General features: G+C 39.6%; 1 protein-coding gene across 12 annotated transcripts in view; it reads left to right on the top strand.

The window, feature by feature from the left end:
* TRPS1 (transcriptional repressor GATA binding 1) overlaps positions 1-16143 on the top strand; it is a 251388-nt gene that overhangs the window by 50544 nt on the left and 184701 nt on the right. For 11 of the 12 annotated variants that reach the window (XM_032415623.1, XM_032415616.1, XM_032415626.1 and 8 more), the window contains one exon: positions 11039-12168. In XM_032415623.1, the coding sequence (XP_032271514.1) occupies positions 11039-12168 (1130 nt within the window). The remainder of the gene's footprint in view (positions 1-11038; positions 12169-16143) is intronic. The other variant, XM_032415628.1, reaches the window with a different exon arrangement.

Below are 16143 nucleotides of genomic sequence, written 5' to 3'. Positions count from 1 at the left end.
AGATACTTTTGGGCCAAATGCTGATCTTAAGTATTTTGCCCATACACCAGGTGTTGGTGCAGAAACATGTCTGAAGATAAGTAACTTATTAATATTTTTATGCCGAAATAAATGGTGAGCGGCTTCCCTGTATGCATAAGCTGAATAAAAGCACATCTGAAATTCCCCTTTTTACCCACACATGTTTGTGCTGAAATGCCATGTGAGAGCTTTCTTTCCTTGGCTCTTGAACTGTGTGGGGACTAAAGGCTGTGCAGGAGAAAATGCTGACTATAGAATTTCTTTAACGCGGTTCTGTCAGAGATTTGTAGGAAGTTAATGGCTGTGTGTATTCTGATAAAATGATGTTGGTAAATATGAGTATTACAGCCCAGCAATCAGTCAATTTCAGGAATTATTTATATAAATCTGTAATTTAAGCTAATTGAAGTATTAGATGACCAATTCATTAATCTTTTTCAATTAAACTGGCTTTTTTTTTTTTTTTTAAACATTCAGGACAGTTGTTGGTTAATGATAGATTTATGACATTTTAGGCCAAGAAAGAAGGAACAGAAGCCAGAAGGAGAGGACTTAAGAACTCCATGGCTTTGATCTATATTTTGGTTCGACATGGATGGTTTTAAATAATTTGAACTGACTTGGTTACAAACATGAGATAGACAGTTGGGAAAAAGAAATAATTTAAACAAATGTTAAGATTTCCAGTTCCAAGTCCAGATTATTTGACATGTATTTGTGGGAATAATTGGAAGTTTAGACATACTTGTGCTGACAATATTCACTTTTGTGTAAATTTTATTACAAATAAGGAAGTCAAAGAATTAGGTATTTCTAAAAAAATAGTGTCAAATCACAAGGTTTCTTTATACTGCAGAGTTAGATAGAGCCCCAGTTGGATAATGGAGGTCACTTTAAAGGGGGCATCATAAAACCAGGACAGTGTTCCCTGTGTGTTGAACTCAAACCGCCCCCACCCCCCTCACCATACCTTGAGGTAGCATGCCCAGCCCTGAAATCAGAAGGATGTCAATTCTTTAGCAAGAAAAACAAGAAAAGATACAATGGCTAGCTTAGAGCTATTTGACTCTACCGGGATGTTAGTTTCTCAATTTTTAAATGTGATCTGCATGTTTTATCAATTGTTATGCTTACATTTTTTAAAATAATAGATGTGACATGATTGGGAAGCCCTTCATGTAATTTTTATTGCCAGTATTCAGACTTTGAGGCTCACATATAGACCAATAATAGGACGAGAGGTTGAGCTCTTCAAAAAGTAATTACAGCTTCTTTCTTTTTAATCTGCTTTATTATGCTTATATTTAAACCATTGCTGAATGGAGGCCTGAGTTGTTAAACACCAACCTTGCTGTTTCATTAGGCCTTAATGTGCTGTGCATTAGGGCATTTGCGTCATCTTTATGGGGGAGCTCTGAGCCCTTAGATCAGGTTATAAAAGTCGGAGCCCTGTCAAGATGTGCTTCCCACGGGAAAGTGTTTAACGTATACCACGTTTATAAATGCTCACGATGTCCGTGTCGCCTTTCCATATTAGTATACCTTTTCTGTCACTCGGCATTATTCAGGACTCCCATAGCTATGGGATTCCAGCTCTTAAATTTATTTTGGCCTTTCATGAAATTTGAAGGTTAATAGAAAAAATTTCACTATTCACTTACCAGTTACTGTCTTGTGTTTGAGCTGGGAGCATTACATTTCTGTTCTGTAAATATTTTTATCGGAGTTGCACAATGTGTCACGTTAGGAGCAGGAAGAACAGATTTTAGAGATAGGAAGTCATCCTTTGTATTTGTATTTTCAACATATTTAACTCTTATGAACTTTATAGATCCTTAACATATGCCAGTACATTCATTTGAACAGGGGGTTAACAGCTTGGTCCGGGAGGAAAAAAAAAAAAAAAATCAGAGAACATTAATCTCATTTTGGTTTATTTTGACTTTTCCTGAATTTCACTTCCAAATATTTATTTTTTTGCCTTGGAGTTTCCTTTGATCTGGAGGAGGAGGGAAGTTGTAGATCTTAGCAGGTTCTGTTTCTTTGTTTTTCTGAGTGGAGAACAATTGCACTTTAGGACAACTAGTGAATGAGACTTTAATCACTTCAGACTGTCTATAGAGTACAGAATGTTTGTCATATGAAGCCATACCAGCTTTCAGGTCTGTGTCTCTTTAACAGGTAATAAAGTGTGCTAAATAAAACATATGCTCACCCTAAGGCCATCAAGCAAAGCAAAGTTCTGGCATTTACCAGGTCATGTTCATCATGGAGATGACCCAGCTGGACAGTGTTACACACCCCAGTGGAGTAGAATAGTTTGACCATCTTCACTGCCTGCCTGTTGGTTAAGTCTCCGTCTGTTGTTGCTCCATGAGGGTCCGTCAGTGTGATAAATGTCGACCTCTCTCTAATTTTTGGCTTACCTGCTATCCTTTAAAGAACATGTATCGCTTTCTTGAATATCCGTATCTCTCTCTAGGCAGAATGTTTAGAAGAAATCATGGTTATTAGTGCATATAATCAAATTTAACATTACTTAACTCTTAATAAAAATGTTTTAAAAAGCTAAAAAAATTATCCTCAAATGGCCTGCCCTGCTAACCATATCAAGTCAGCGGATTAGTCAGTGCATTCTGTTTCTTGGGTCATTATAATTACAGCATACATGCAGCTATTGGAAACACGGATCCATAAGCAGTGTCTCACCCCAGGAAAGTTTGGAGGGAGCAGTTCCCTTTCATTTTCTGATTTCCTTCATGGAGTCTGTTTCTGAGAATCATTAGACCACCGACCTCTTGGTTTCTTCATCATATGGTTTTAAAGTTTGAAGTAAATGTTGGGCATTTTCAGAATATCAGAAAAGACCTTTATTTAAATTGGAAGTCAAATGTAAAATTTATTTTTTTGTATTACTTGTAATTTGATCCCTACTATTTTTCATCTGTAGCTTATATAATCAAAATTGTACATGTCTTTTGGGATTTTCTTCCAATTTTGGATTCACTTCTGACAGCAGCTAATATTTATTAAGGATTTCCTATGTGCATAGGTAGATCTAAGCTCTGTCCGTGTACTAGTTAACTTCTCTTCATAAAAACCCTTGAAGTAGACATTACTATTATGTCCATCTTTTTTTTAAATGAGGAAGCAGGCATAGAGGAATTGAAGTAACCTGTCCAAGGTCACAGAGTTGTGCAAGGGGTTCATAGGATGCTTGCCTGTGAGTAAGTGCAGGAATGGGTGTGAGGCAGAGAAGACAGCAGAATGCCTTTAAAGCTTCTCATTTGCATGTACTGCATAGCCTAACTGAGCTCAGAGCCCTGTCTACAAAACCAGTCTTCACAACCACTATGACATATGACCTTCCCAAATACAAGACTTGAGTTTACTTCAACTACAAAAGCATTGGAAGACGGGCCAACTGTACGTAAGGGAGGACATACAAAGCTGGTACACGGGGTCTCTGATGCATACTCTGTGAATCTCATTGAATTTGGGGACCTCACTGATTTCTTTGAGGTTATCTCTCGTCCAATCCCTGCAGTGTAATGCTGCCTTATTTGAACTTTTACTAGGCTCAGAATTGAAATCATTGAAAAGAAAATTAATTTTGCTCATTTTTCTATTTTTAATTACTGTGATCCATTTTCACTGGTACTTTTGCTACCGAAAGTCGTTCTGATAAAGTGAGGAAGGGCCAGATTTTGATTTAATCAATTAAGAAGGCAGTGTTTTATCCCGAAACGAAGCCACATTTTATCCACATATTTGATTTTGTTCATATTCCCCTCATTTGGAGGACTTTGTTTTAGGGATTTATGATTTAATATATGGCCAGAGAGTTGTATTTTTCTCTTCCGGTTACTAGGCACAATCTAAGGGTTGGTTTTTCTATGAAGGTTAAATATTAAGTAGATGCATCCGGCTCCCATTTATGTTCTCCATGGCTTTGTAATTAAACTTTTATTCTTTGCCTGCGAGGAAGTACAGGAACGGGAGAGAAGACATCAGAACGCCTTTAGAGTGTCTCATTGACACGTACTTGCATACCCCGACCGAGCTCAGAGCTGTATGGTCTCCCTGGATTCTGAACGTGAGGGGTAGGGCTGCAGGGAGGGACTTGAGAAATACTTCACTTGTCTCCCACTTCCCCTTTAATACTCAGATGACCTGCTGATGTCAGATTAAAGAGCACCTGAATTCTTTCATGAGTCCAGTAACAATGTATATTCGGGGATCTTATAGTAAACAGTGGTTTGTTCTAAGACCTGTTTTTCCAGCTGATAGGTGGCTCCACCTTGATGTTCCACTGGCACCTCAAAGTCAATGTGCATAAAGCTCAAGTTGTTAGCTCCTTCCCTAGCGTTTACCCCTCTCTTTGTTCTCTACTCCCATTTCCAAGTTGGCGAGGCTGGAAATGCCAGGGTTACCCTGGATTTCTTTCTGATGTGTGTGTCTCCCCACGAACAATTGAGTAGTTTGCTTCAGTCTTCCCTGCTTGACGCCTTTATCACCCCCACCCTTCGTGTTTACTTAGCAAATTCTTAGTGGTTTCTTTAGTTACTTCTTCTCTCTTTCCGATCCCTTCTGTTCTCTTCTTTTCCTTTCTCTTCTGCTCTTGCTGCCCAGCCCCCCTTCCTCCACCCCTCCTCTCCTGTCCTTTCTTTTCCTTTCTCTCTTTTCTCCCTCCTTCCTCCTCCTCTCCTTCCCTTCTTCCGTTTCATCCTCCCTCCCTTCCTTCCTTTATTTGTTAAAAATTCTGCTTATAGAGCTACCACCCTACGTTTTGTAGGAAGGATAGGTCTACTTCCTATAAAATGTGTATCATTTTAATTATCCTTGTATAATTCAGTAGAACTCTCTCTCTCCGATAAGACATCACTATTCCAAATTCTCTCTCACCCCCAGTCTCCCTTCACATTTCCCGAGAGCAACTTGCACTGTTTCACTGTCTTGTGCTTTGTTTCCTGCACCCGAAAAGCTTTTCCATAGTCACTGCTTTTGAGGCTCTGGTCCAGTGCCAGCTCGTGAGTCCACAGCTTGGTTGTCACCTCCTTCTGGAAGCCTTTGCTGACCTGTCACTGGGGCGTAGGTTCTCTTCCTCTGTGTTGTCATGGAACTTGGTACCTCTCTCAGCAGAAGCACACCCTCCGCTATTGTCATCTATTTGCTTGTGAGCTTTCTGCCCCAGACCACAGACGTGCTGGGGTTTGGGGCTCTGTCACTTCTCCGTGGATCATCTGTGTTTGGCACATAGTAGGCATCCTCCCTAGAGGAAGGATGTAACACAGTGATTCCACTCTCGTGTTTTTCCCATTTAAGACACTCTTTAGAACAAACACTCAATTCTTACCTCTCTCCATCCTGAGCCAGTGGCAAAGTTGGGTCAGATGCAGGAGACGAGTTCTGTGGATCACGCACTCAGCTTTATAATCCACTTGCCTTGCATTTTCTGTTTTGTTTTGCATTTCTCCCTGTGGAATATTGTTTTTCCCAAATTCTTGAGACTGACTTTAAGATTTATTGGTATTCTGTCAGCCCAAATACCAAGTAACCGTAGAGACTTAGGTCAGTATTATGCCGAGTGAAGTGAGAAAACCAGTTGGGGTAGACTGTTGATGGCTGTAATCCAAAAGCTGATAATAAAAATGTGCATAATTTAAAATATGCAGGACTTTACCCTTAAAATCACCCCTTATATAAAGTTTTGGTTCCCCCACAAAAAAAAATTGGTTGGCTCTTATTATTCAAATTTTTTATTGGATTTGTTACTTATTTTGTGGAAAAGAGTATTTACAGGAATAACTGTGGTGACTCCAGGAAAGCCAGGAATAGGGTGTGGTAGCATGGGGCTAAGAAGATCACCATCCAATTAGATAGGTTACTGAACTGTCTAACAGTTCGTCTCCACCAAAGGTCCATCACTGTGGCACACTCTATGCCACACTGGTTTTTTTTGAAGCACTGTACAGTGCAGAAACATTCCCTGTGTGGATTAGCACATTGATTCTGACTCTAGTTATTTTCAGCCGAGATCGGCCCTGACAGATTTCTTCAAGCTATTTGTAACTTCAGTCTTTGAGCAGTGATTTTTAGCAACTTAGCTTTTTATTAAGTGAAGGTTTTACTGTTTTGACTATCAGCCCATAACCTCAACTCCCCTTAAATTAGTACCCTCCTAATTGTCTCTGTTGCTATCAATTATAGTACTTGAAAATGAACCACATCTGAGGAAGAGTTTGTATTTAGTTCAAACAACCCTTTTTGTTCCCCTGACAAGAAGTACATGTCCTGAAGTGTCATTTCAAGAGTTCTGAGGCTTCAAAAAAATATTTTCCTTTGACATATTCTTTTAGATATTACTCTTACCAGTTTTTGTTCCGTATTATTAGAAGGAAGTAAATGAATTAAGGTTAAAGACCTTGCAAAAAGCCAGCCCTTTATATTTCTAACTTCTACAGCGAAACATTTTTGTGAAAAGGCATACGTAAATAAATTAGAAACAAAGGCCATGAAACATACTTACATGGAAGGAGTAGTTTTTTAAACTAAGTTTAAAATGGAATGAAAAGCCATCACAGTCTTCAATCAGTGAAAAATGACTTCAAATCTGTTCTTTTTCATGCCTTTAACAGGTAAGTCTAGTGTTTCTGTTTAACTATAATTCACAAGCAAATGGCTCCAGAGTCGCTGGTTTTTGGGTGAAAGATGCATTTTGTTCAGTTTTTTGAAGAAGCTCAAATATGTCCGGTTGAGTCAATAAGGGGGGTGTGAATTACAGTTGTGTTCTCATCCCAGGTAACTCAGGGGCCTTGGGGACAAATTTTCATCTGTGCCCGCATCTACCACAATAACTTCATTCATTCAAACCCAGTATATTGAGCCCCTGCTGACTTCCAAGGATGGATAAAATATCATTCCTTCAGTCCAAGAAGGAAGTCAGACAGAAGCATTAGTTTAACAACAGAATCGAACCTTTTCGTATACAGCTAAGAACACTAGGAGTGACAAGTTTATGAGTTTGTCAGTGAATGACTTCACCATGTTCCCACTGTTTAGCCTTTTCACCCCATTAGCAGGACAAATTAAATTAGATAGTCCAGTTTTATTGAATAATGATCCCATTCATGTGTATAGTACTCTTACAATATGCTAACATGGCATACACTAGTTCCATGTGGCTATTTAAATTTCAGTTAATTAAAATTAAATCAATGAAAAATCAATAAAAATTACTTAAATCAGTTCCTCAGTTACACTAGCCCTGTTTCAGTTGTTCAGTAGCCACGTGTGGCTCAGAGCTACCCTCTTGGACAGGGTGGACTGCAGAATATTTCCATCATCTCAGAAAGTTCTATTGAACGGCACGATCTTGAGTTTACAAATCAGTTTCAGCTACGTTCTTCCCCTTGATCCTCACAATAATCCTGTAAGATGGCAAGGTGTACACTGTTATTTATATCCATAAGGATGAGGAGATTGAGGTGCCAGGGGGTTAAATAATGTGTCTTTGCACAGACTTTAACTTCTGGAACTTCCCTCGGGAGCAAACAAATCCAAGTAAAGATTAATACTATTATCTACAAATCTCGATCTTCAAATATAAGTAATTTAAAGGCAGAGATTTGGTCTAGCTTGCTCACTGTTGTATTCCAGTATCTATTCCAGAGATTGGCACAAACTAAATACTCAGTGGCTACTAATTAGATGAACGAATAGGTGTAATTTTTGGTCCAAACATAATTTACAGTTTAATAGAAATTTTAAAATATGCATATCCATGTCAAAGGAACTGCTGGATTAACAGGTTGTAATTATAATTCTGGTTAGCAAAAGAAAAAAAGATTGAAACTTACACTGTTTATTCTGTTTGTGATCTCTTTTTTCAGTCTAGTCATAGCGAGGGAATTTTTTTCTACTCCTTGCTGGGTTTGACCGTTTGAAAAGTTTGAAATAATTCTCTGACTGTGTAGGTGCTGTTTCCTGGCAATAAGATTCAAGAAACTGTTGTTGCAAACACTTATTTTGTATTAACTGTTGATGCTGTGTATTTGTATTTAACCTACGAAAGAATTGTTTTAAGTTAACGCTTATGGATCATGAAAATACAGTGAATATGGTCAGTAGTCTTAGGTATGGTCTCCTAAAATAATAAATTATGTTTTATTTTAGAATGGCATTTAAATGATATGCATCAGTTTATTTCACTATGACTTAAGTGTCCATCTCTTACAAAGAAAGTATAAAAATGGCCGCAAGGGTAGCCTTTAAATCTTTTTGGAAGAGCAAAGGAATAGAACACTAAGTAACAATGTTTCCCAAAGTTGGCTTTTAATAATTTTTTACATATTTTTATAATGGCTATACTAGCTTTAAGTAATATAAAACTAGCTTTAAGCTAGTTACACTAGCTTTAAGTAATATAAAAACTAATATGATTTACTGCTATTTACCAAGAAGACAAATAGATAACCTTATAGAAATGTCAATATTATTGTTCTTGTCATTAAATGAGATCCTTGTGTTTTTGTTTGCTTGCTTGGGTGGTTTTGAAAGAGCATCTTAAATAATAATGGAGCTGGCTGGTTTTTCCTGGGTAAAAAACACGACCTGTAGACACACAAATACCACCAACTTAAAAGATTTAATGAGGTTTTCACGGTAACTTAGTTAATCCTAAACCAAAATGCGATACTGGAAGTTTTGGGGTTTTTTTTTGTCTGTTTACCACACGGCCTTTCTTTCACGGTCTCTTCACCTGATAGTAGTCATTGTTAGCCTGGATTTTTTAATTTTTATTTTTAAAGTTTTTGTCAAATACTGGAAGGGATGCTGTGATGCATAGTAGTAACTTTGATTCGCTTCAACATCCTATGTTTAGGGATTCCTTAGGCCTCTAAGTGCTCCTTGTTCAGCCCTTTCAGGGTAGACATGGAATATGTGGCTTGGAGATTGCAAAATCAAAGATACAGTGATGATGTATTGTGGTTTCTCAGGAATCCCTGTTCTACAAGCAGAAGTTAAAATCATTTTATGTTTGGAAGATCGACAACTCTGAAGCAGTGTGGTAGCTAAAGCAAGAAAATTTTGGTTTGCTCGTTTTGCTCACATGAGAGAAGAAGGGCATACTTCTGCATTTGCCCCTTTTGATTCAAGTTGAAGTTCCTGAACAAAGTTACCAGAGTTGATGGAATCCCACTGAAATGCTTTGTTTTGTTTTTGGAAACAAGGTTCCTCCTCACCCCTAGTGAGCTGGGAAATAGATGGAGGGATTTTGCAATATGATGACATTCCAGGGCACATTTTAGTCGTTCTAGTCACTGAAATGCTAGGTTAGAAGGGTATATCGGCTGTATCCTCATGCGGTCTGGCTTTGACATCTCTCACACAGCCAGTGGCCAGGCTGCTGGCTGGGAGGGTGCCCCCTTTTTCCCCTTCTGGTTAGATGATGCCTGGCTGTTGTGGACAGATGGGAGTCTGTGTGCTTGCCATGGTGGATGTAGACATCACCCAAAGTGAAACATTGTCATCCTTCGATTAAAGGCTGTAGGAGACGTTTGTAAATTATTACCTTAATGTACAGTAAGTGTTGAGCTGTTTCTGTGATCATGCACATTTCCAGGAACTGTAATATTGGAAACAAATGTAGAGGTGGCCCCAGCTGAATAATTCTTGGCCAGACAGGTTAAATCTTTTGATCAATCTCACAACCTCTCTTTAAGTGGCAGAATGGACTGCATTCTCAGTCCTGTACAATAGAGGTGCAAGCGTGTTTCTCAGCGTGCTAAAGGAATATTATTTGCATATTAAGTAGAACTTCTTAAATGATTTTTGAGATGCTTGAGCCTTTCCTCATGGAGTGATTTGGATATGAGCAGTGATCACGCATGTCACTTTTGAGCAGCTGTTGAAGAAGGCAGAACATGATTATGTCACGTGCTTAATCTATTACATCTGGTAGCTAGAAAAACTCAGATATTCTCTGATAGTTAGAAGAGGAAATCTCTCCCTTTTTTGGAGCATTTCTATCAAAAACTCTGTTTTAAACCAGGAATTTTGGTTACTCAGCAGTGGCGCTTAGTTCAGCTGCCCTTTGCAGGGCACATGGAGGAAGGATTTTATATAAAGTGACTTTTGAATGACTTCATTGCCCTAATGCTGTACAGTTCTATAATTTTGGATAGAAAGGAGAGCTGTGATCATTTTTGTGGTGGGACAATTTTATTTTGGCCTTTGAACATCCCCATGACCCACTGAGACAGAGCCTTGATCAGATGAGGCCCTGGAAGGTTTTCTTCTTTTCCTTTGTCCTAGGTTGGGAAACATTTTAAACTTTTTACGTTAGACCTTCTTCACCAAGACTTCAGGTCCACCGTATTCATTTCATTTTTGGTTTAAAGGTCCACTGCATTCATTTCATTTTTGGTCTAAGAGTGCCTGCTTGGGCTTTAATCATAAGGCATTTTGTGTGGTCATTTTAGCACCTTTATTTTGCCCAAAAGGTAGACTTCATCTTTGCCCAAAGCTTCATTGCTATAGGAACTGAACAGAGGATTTCCTTGGAGAACGTCTGCATTGAGTAATCTCTAAGCAACTGCCTCTAGTTTTGACAGCAACCCTTAACTTCATGAGAAGAAATCCACTGTGATTTGGATACTTCTGCAAGCATGCGGTTTGAAGGAGACCGTAGTAAAACCTACTTACTTGAAAATTGTTTTCTTGGCTTTTTAAGAAAAGTATTTATTAAATCCATTGAATTAGTTATAGTCCTCATTACTTATCTTTATCTGTTACTTTGGCCAAAAATGTTTAGCATAATGAGCCTCTCAAAGAGTAGCTATTGAGACATGAAGAGTGCATTTCTTTGGCTCTGATTATTCAAGTGATTTCATAATAAGCAGAAGTACTATTGTATTTTTTGATGTGGAATACTTGGCCATATCCCCTCCTCCCTCCTACAGAGAGCACGAAATTAACGATACCTTTGAAGTAACATCCATCTCTTCTGTACCAGGTCACTTCGGGTGGAACATTCATTGGCATCGGGCGGAAAACTCCAGATTGCCAGGGAAACACCAAGTACTTCCGCTGCAAATTCTGCAATTTCACTTACATGGGCAGCTCCTCAGCTGAACTGGAACAGCATTTTCTTCAGACACACCCGAACAAGATCAAAGCTTCCCTCCCCTCCTCGGAGGGTGCGAAGCCTTCAGAGAAAAACTCTAACAAGTCCATCCCTGCACTTCGGTCCAGTGATTCTGGAGACTTGGGAAAGTGGCAGGACAAGATCACGGTCAAGACGGGAGATGACACTCCTGTTGGCTACTCAGTGCCCATCAAGCCCCTCGATTCCTCGAGACAAAATGGTACAGAGGCCACCAGTTACTACTGGTGTAAATTTTGTAGTTTCAGCTGTGAGTCATCTAGCTCGCTTAAACTGCTAGAACATTATGGCAAACAGCACGGAGGAGCGCAGTCAGGCGGCCTTAACCCAGAGTTGAATGATAAGCTTTCCAGGGGCTCTGTCATTAATCAGAACGATCTAGCCAAAAGTGCAGAAGGGGAGCCAATGGCCAAGGCAGACAAGGGCTCTAGTGGGGCTAAAAAGAAGGACTTCTCCAGCAAGGGAGCAGAGGATAATATGGTAACGAGCTATAATTGTCAGTTCTGTGACTTTAGATACTCCAAAAGCCACGGCCCTGACGTCATTGTAGTGGGGCCACTCCTCCGTCACTATCAGCAGCTCCATAACATTCATAAATGTACCATTAAGCACTGTCCCTTCTGTCCCAGAGGCCTTTGCAGCCCAGAAAAGCACCTTGGAGAAATTACTTACCCATTTGCTTGTAGAAAAAGTAATTGTTCCCACTGTGCACTCTTGCTTTTGCACTTGTCTCCGGGGGCAGCCGGAAGCTCGCGAGTCAAACACCAGTGCCACCAGTGCGCGTTCTCCACCCCTGACGTAGATGTCCTCCTCTTCCACTACGAGAGTGTGCATGAGTCCCAAGCTTCGGAGGTCAAACAGGAAGCCAACCACCTGCAAGGATCGGATGGGCAGCCGGCTGTCAAGGAAGGCAAAGAACACTCGTGCACCAAATGTGATTTCATTACCCAGGTGGAAGAAGAGATTTCCCGACACTACAGGTAAGCCATTGTGGGGGGCGGGGAGGAGCAATATCAAAGAAAATGATCCAAAGAATCCAGAGGGCTGATCCCAGAATCGTCGGGAATGATTGTGATGACTTGGGGAAGTTACGGGACAAGTAAACATAAAAGATCGTTCATAAAACTGCAGATTATGTATTTATCGAGGTGGTAACCACAGATTTTAATTTGGTCACTTTTTCAGACCGTTTACTCTTATTCTTCATACCCATTTTCTGCCGTTTGCGGGGCAGTCTTTTACAATTTGCGGTGATGACGGCAATGCTGATGAGGTCACTCATTTACCACAATTCATGGATTTGTCCTTGCCGAGTGGCTCCGCATCCCATCGTTTTTGATGGGGCCGCTCCCAAATGAAAGGTGCCATTGTCCTGTGTTCTCTTCTCTATTCCAACTGGGAAGCAATCAGCTTGAGAACAGGTTGCTCATTTTTCTTTTAAAATGAGATTGGACATTCTTCTGGCTTTAAAAAAAAAATTTGAGCAACATCCTCATTTCTCAAAGAAACAGTAATCTGAAGGTGAGAATTCTACAAGAGGTGTGACTTTGAATTTCTCTATGCTCACTCCTCTGAGTGGGTAAAGCCACAGTTATTATAGATCCATAAGCAGAGATATAAGATACATTCATGTTTTTTTTTTTCACTTTCATCCTATTCTCTTTTTAAATGTTACTTTTCCCAGTTAATCTTTCATATTTTTTTTTTTTTTTTAAGATTTTATTTATTTATTTGACAGAAAGAGAGAGAGAGCACAGGCAGGGGGAGCGGCAGAGGGAGAGGGAGAAGCAGGCTCCCCGCTGAGCAAGAAGCCTGATGTGGGACTTGATCCCAGGACCCTGTGATCGTGACCCCAGCCGAAGGCAGTCGCTTAACTGACTGGGCCACCCAGGCGCCCCAATCTTTCACATTTTCTAAAGATGGGTTTAGGATGCATCTCTTTATTTCATTTATACATTAATTCCTTAATGAATTAGCTCCAAAAATACACATTGCGCCAGGCATTGATGATAAAGGAGAAAATAAGACAAACCTAGTCTGCGCCCACATGGAACTTACAGTTTAGTAGGGAAGTCATTAATGGATCATTATGAGTACAAGTGTCACAACAGATGAAGTAGAGACCCCCGTGTTTGAATAGAATGACCACAAAGCCCAATATGGTAGATGAGGAGCATTTAACCTGAGGAAGGAGCCTCCCTGAGGAAGGAGCATTTAACCTGAGACTTGGCCATATGAGGGGAATTTGTTTAGCAAAATCCTGGTAATACAGCACGTTCAGATGTTACTTAGTGTTCAGTGGGTGCTTTCTTGTTATTGTGCCTCTAAGCATCAAAGCAAAGAGCTTTATTTACTATTTTTAAATGTTTTTCCCTCTGTAGACTCAGTATCCTAGTTTAAAAATCTTCCCATTCCAAGATTTTAAACCGTTTCTTAAACAGATTTTAATTTTCCCATCGCAAGATTTTGAACAGTTCCTCCCATTCTTTTTAGGAGTTGTGTGTCCGTGTGAGTGTGTGTGTGTTGTCAGTCACCAGTAATGAAGCAGTTCATGTCCAACAATAGGCTAATAATATTCGATGTTAATTTGAAGGGCATCCTAATGTTCACAGTGAATCTAAATGTTCAGAAAACACTTCCTTGAGATTTACACTGTTTAATTTATAAGGTCAGCCCTAGGAAAGACACAGTCCTGCAATCAAATATGTGTTCACACTTGTAGTGAGTGTTCCTGCCTCCTCTGATGTTAGCTGCATGCTAATTTATTTCTGGGCTAGCAGACATTAGCTTCCTCCCAAGCTTTACCAATGTGCATATACATTTGTTAGGTGGTATAAAAATTAGGTAATCCATTCTATTTTTGAAAGAGGAGGCTTTCCTTAATCGTGAGGAAATTAGCCACACCGCACCACACCACACCACACCGCACGCGCATGCGCGCACACACACCCTGATACATCTGGATACCAGATCACTTGCATGAGTGGCTTTTTTTGAGGATGCTGAGGCCATTGCTTGAAAATGTGTCTGGAAAAGCAGAGTTTCTATATGCTTTGGTTAGACCAAAAAAAAAAAAAAATCTCCCAAGAAATAAAAGTATGAATAAAAATATTACTGAATAATCTCAGAGTTTAGTTAATAGTAATGAAAATAAGCTCTTGAGGGAAGAAACTGGTCTTGTCTTGTTCACTGCCGTATCTACACAATTTAGCACAGTGTCAGAATGGCTAATGAGTGCTCAGTGAGTAGATCTTTAAGTAAATGAAATGCCTGTGAGTTTTTTACTTCACAGTCGTTAAGGATGAGCCAAGATCTCCATGGTAAGTTACAGTTTAATCTCAGACTATTTTATGGTCTTGAAACCCTTCTGAAGACTTAGGGCTCCACACCAAATGACAGTTGTCTATGCATTTTGAATTTAAGTCAACCTTTTAGCAATTTTTAGATGAGAAAACTGAGCAATACTTGTTCCTAGGGCATTAAAATCCTCCTGCACTTACTTTTTAAGAAGATTTTATTTATATATTTGAGAGAGAGAGAGAGAAAGAGCAAGCATGAGTGAGGTGGGGGGCTGGTGGGGAGGAGCAGAGGGAGAGGGAGAAGCAGACTCCCCGCTGAGCAGGGAACCTGACACCGGGCTTGATCCCAGGACCCCAGGATCAATCATGACCTGAGCCGAAGGCAGACGCTTAACTGACTGAGCCACCCAGGAACCCCATTCCTGCACTTATTATTAAAACCTGCTCTGGGGCGCCTGGGTGGCTCAGTCATTAAGCGTCTGCCTTCGGCTCAGGTCATAATGCCGGGGTCCTGGGATCAAGCCCCACATCAGGCTCCCTGCTTGCCAGGAAGACTGCTTCTCCCTCTCCCACTCCCCCTGCTTGTGTTCTTGCTCTCGCTATCTCTCTCTGTCAAATAAATAAAATCTTAAAAAAAAGAAAACCTCCTGTAATTCATGTGGTCCTGGATTGAGGTACTGAGTAGTTTTTCTCTGATCTGTTTATGAGTTCTTGTAGAAATATATGCAATTTGGAGACTTACACTTTCAGAAATTCTACTGAACGTTGAACAACAGTGAAGGTTCTAGGGATGTGAAAGGAGATAGTCCTATGGATGCTGAAAACTTGTTCTGCTATCAAAGCATTTTCCCCATATGCTACATTTTGAAGATAATATAAGAGGACAAGTTTACCATATCACAAGAATATTTTTCTGGTTAAATTTATGTTTATTCATATTATACATGTTTGGAAACTTTCTCCATAATTCTGTTGTAACTAGGGAATATTCTAGGCTTTTGAGTGCTTTATGTATTAGTCTTATGGTGTAGTAAAAAGGTAGTAGAAGCTAAGATCTATAAAATACATGAAATCAGGTAGCTATAAAAAAAAAAAAAACTACAGCTGAGAAGCAGGAGAGTTGATTGAGAGTTATGAGTGAAAACTTTGGTGTGGATTCCACTCAGTGGGCATTTTCAAGAATCAGGTTTAATCTTGGTTGAACTGCAAACATTATTCAGTCAGTAACTGGAACTTGGTCAATTCTCTTTTCTTAATGTTTCATATGTTACCCCTGGCTCACATTGGACTGACTTACTATGTTCTACTCCTGAATTTGTTCCCCACACTGTTTGTTTTATTATTTATTATTTAATTAAACAGTATATCCATTCTCTAATTGATTACCTACCATTCTCCTCACCAGAATTTTTTGTGTTATAACTTGGGTTTCTGGAGTAAGTAGGAGTACTGTCTCCTCACAAAACAACTATAGTAGATAAAATGTACTTTTCAAAGCCTTGCTAGACTTCCTTGAGTTAGAGAAATTTCTGAAGCTTTTCTCGTCTTCCCTTTACCAAGAGTGGACTAAACCCAGACTGGGGAGAAGTGAATAGCAAGCGTGGAGTGTGATGTGCTGAGACAAATACCAGCATTGATGTAGGTCACTCAGGAGAC

Source organism: Phoca vitulina, unplaced genomic scaffold (assembly GCF_004348235.1).
Source record: "Phoca vitulina isolate PV1807 unplaced genomic scaffold, GSC_HSeal_1.0 scaffold18, whole genome shotgun sequence".
In the NCBI taxonomy this organism is placed as follows: domain Eukaryota; kingdom Metazoa; phylum Chordata; class Mammalia; order Carnivora; family Phocidae; genus Phoca; species Phoca vitulina.
Note: the sequence above shows the minus strand (reverse complement) of the source record. Positions and strands in the feature narration are given on the sequence as shown.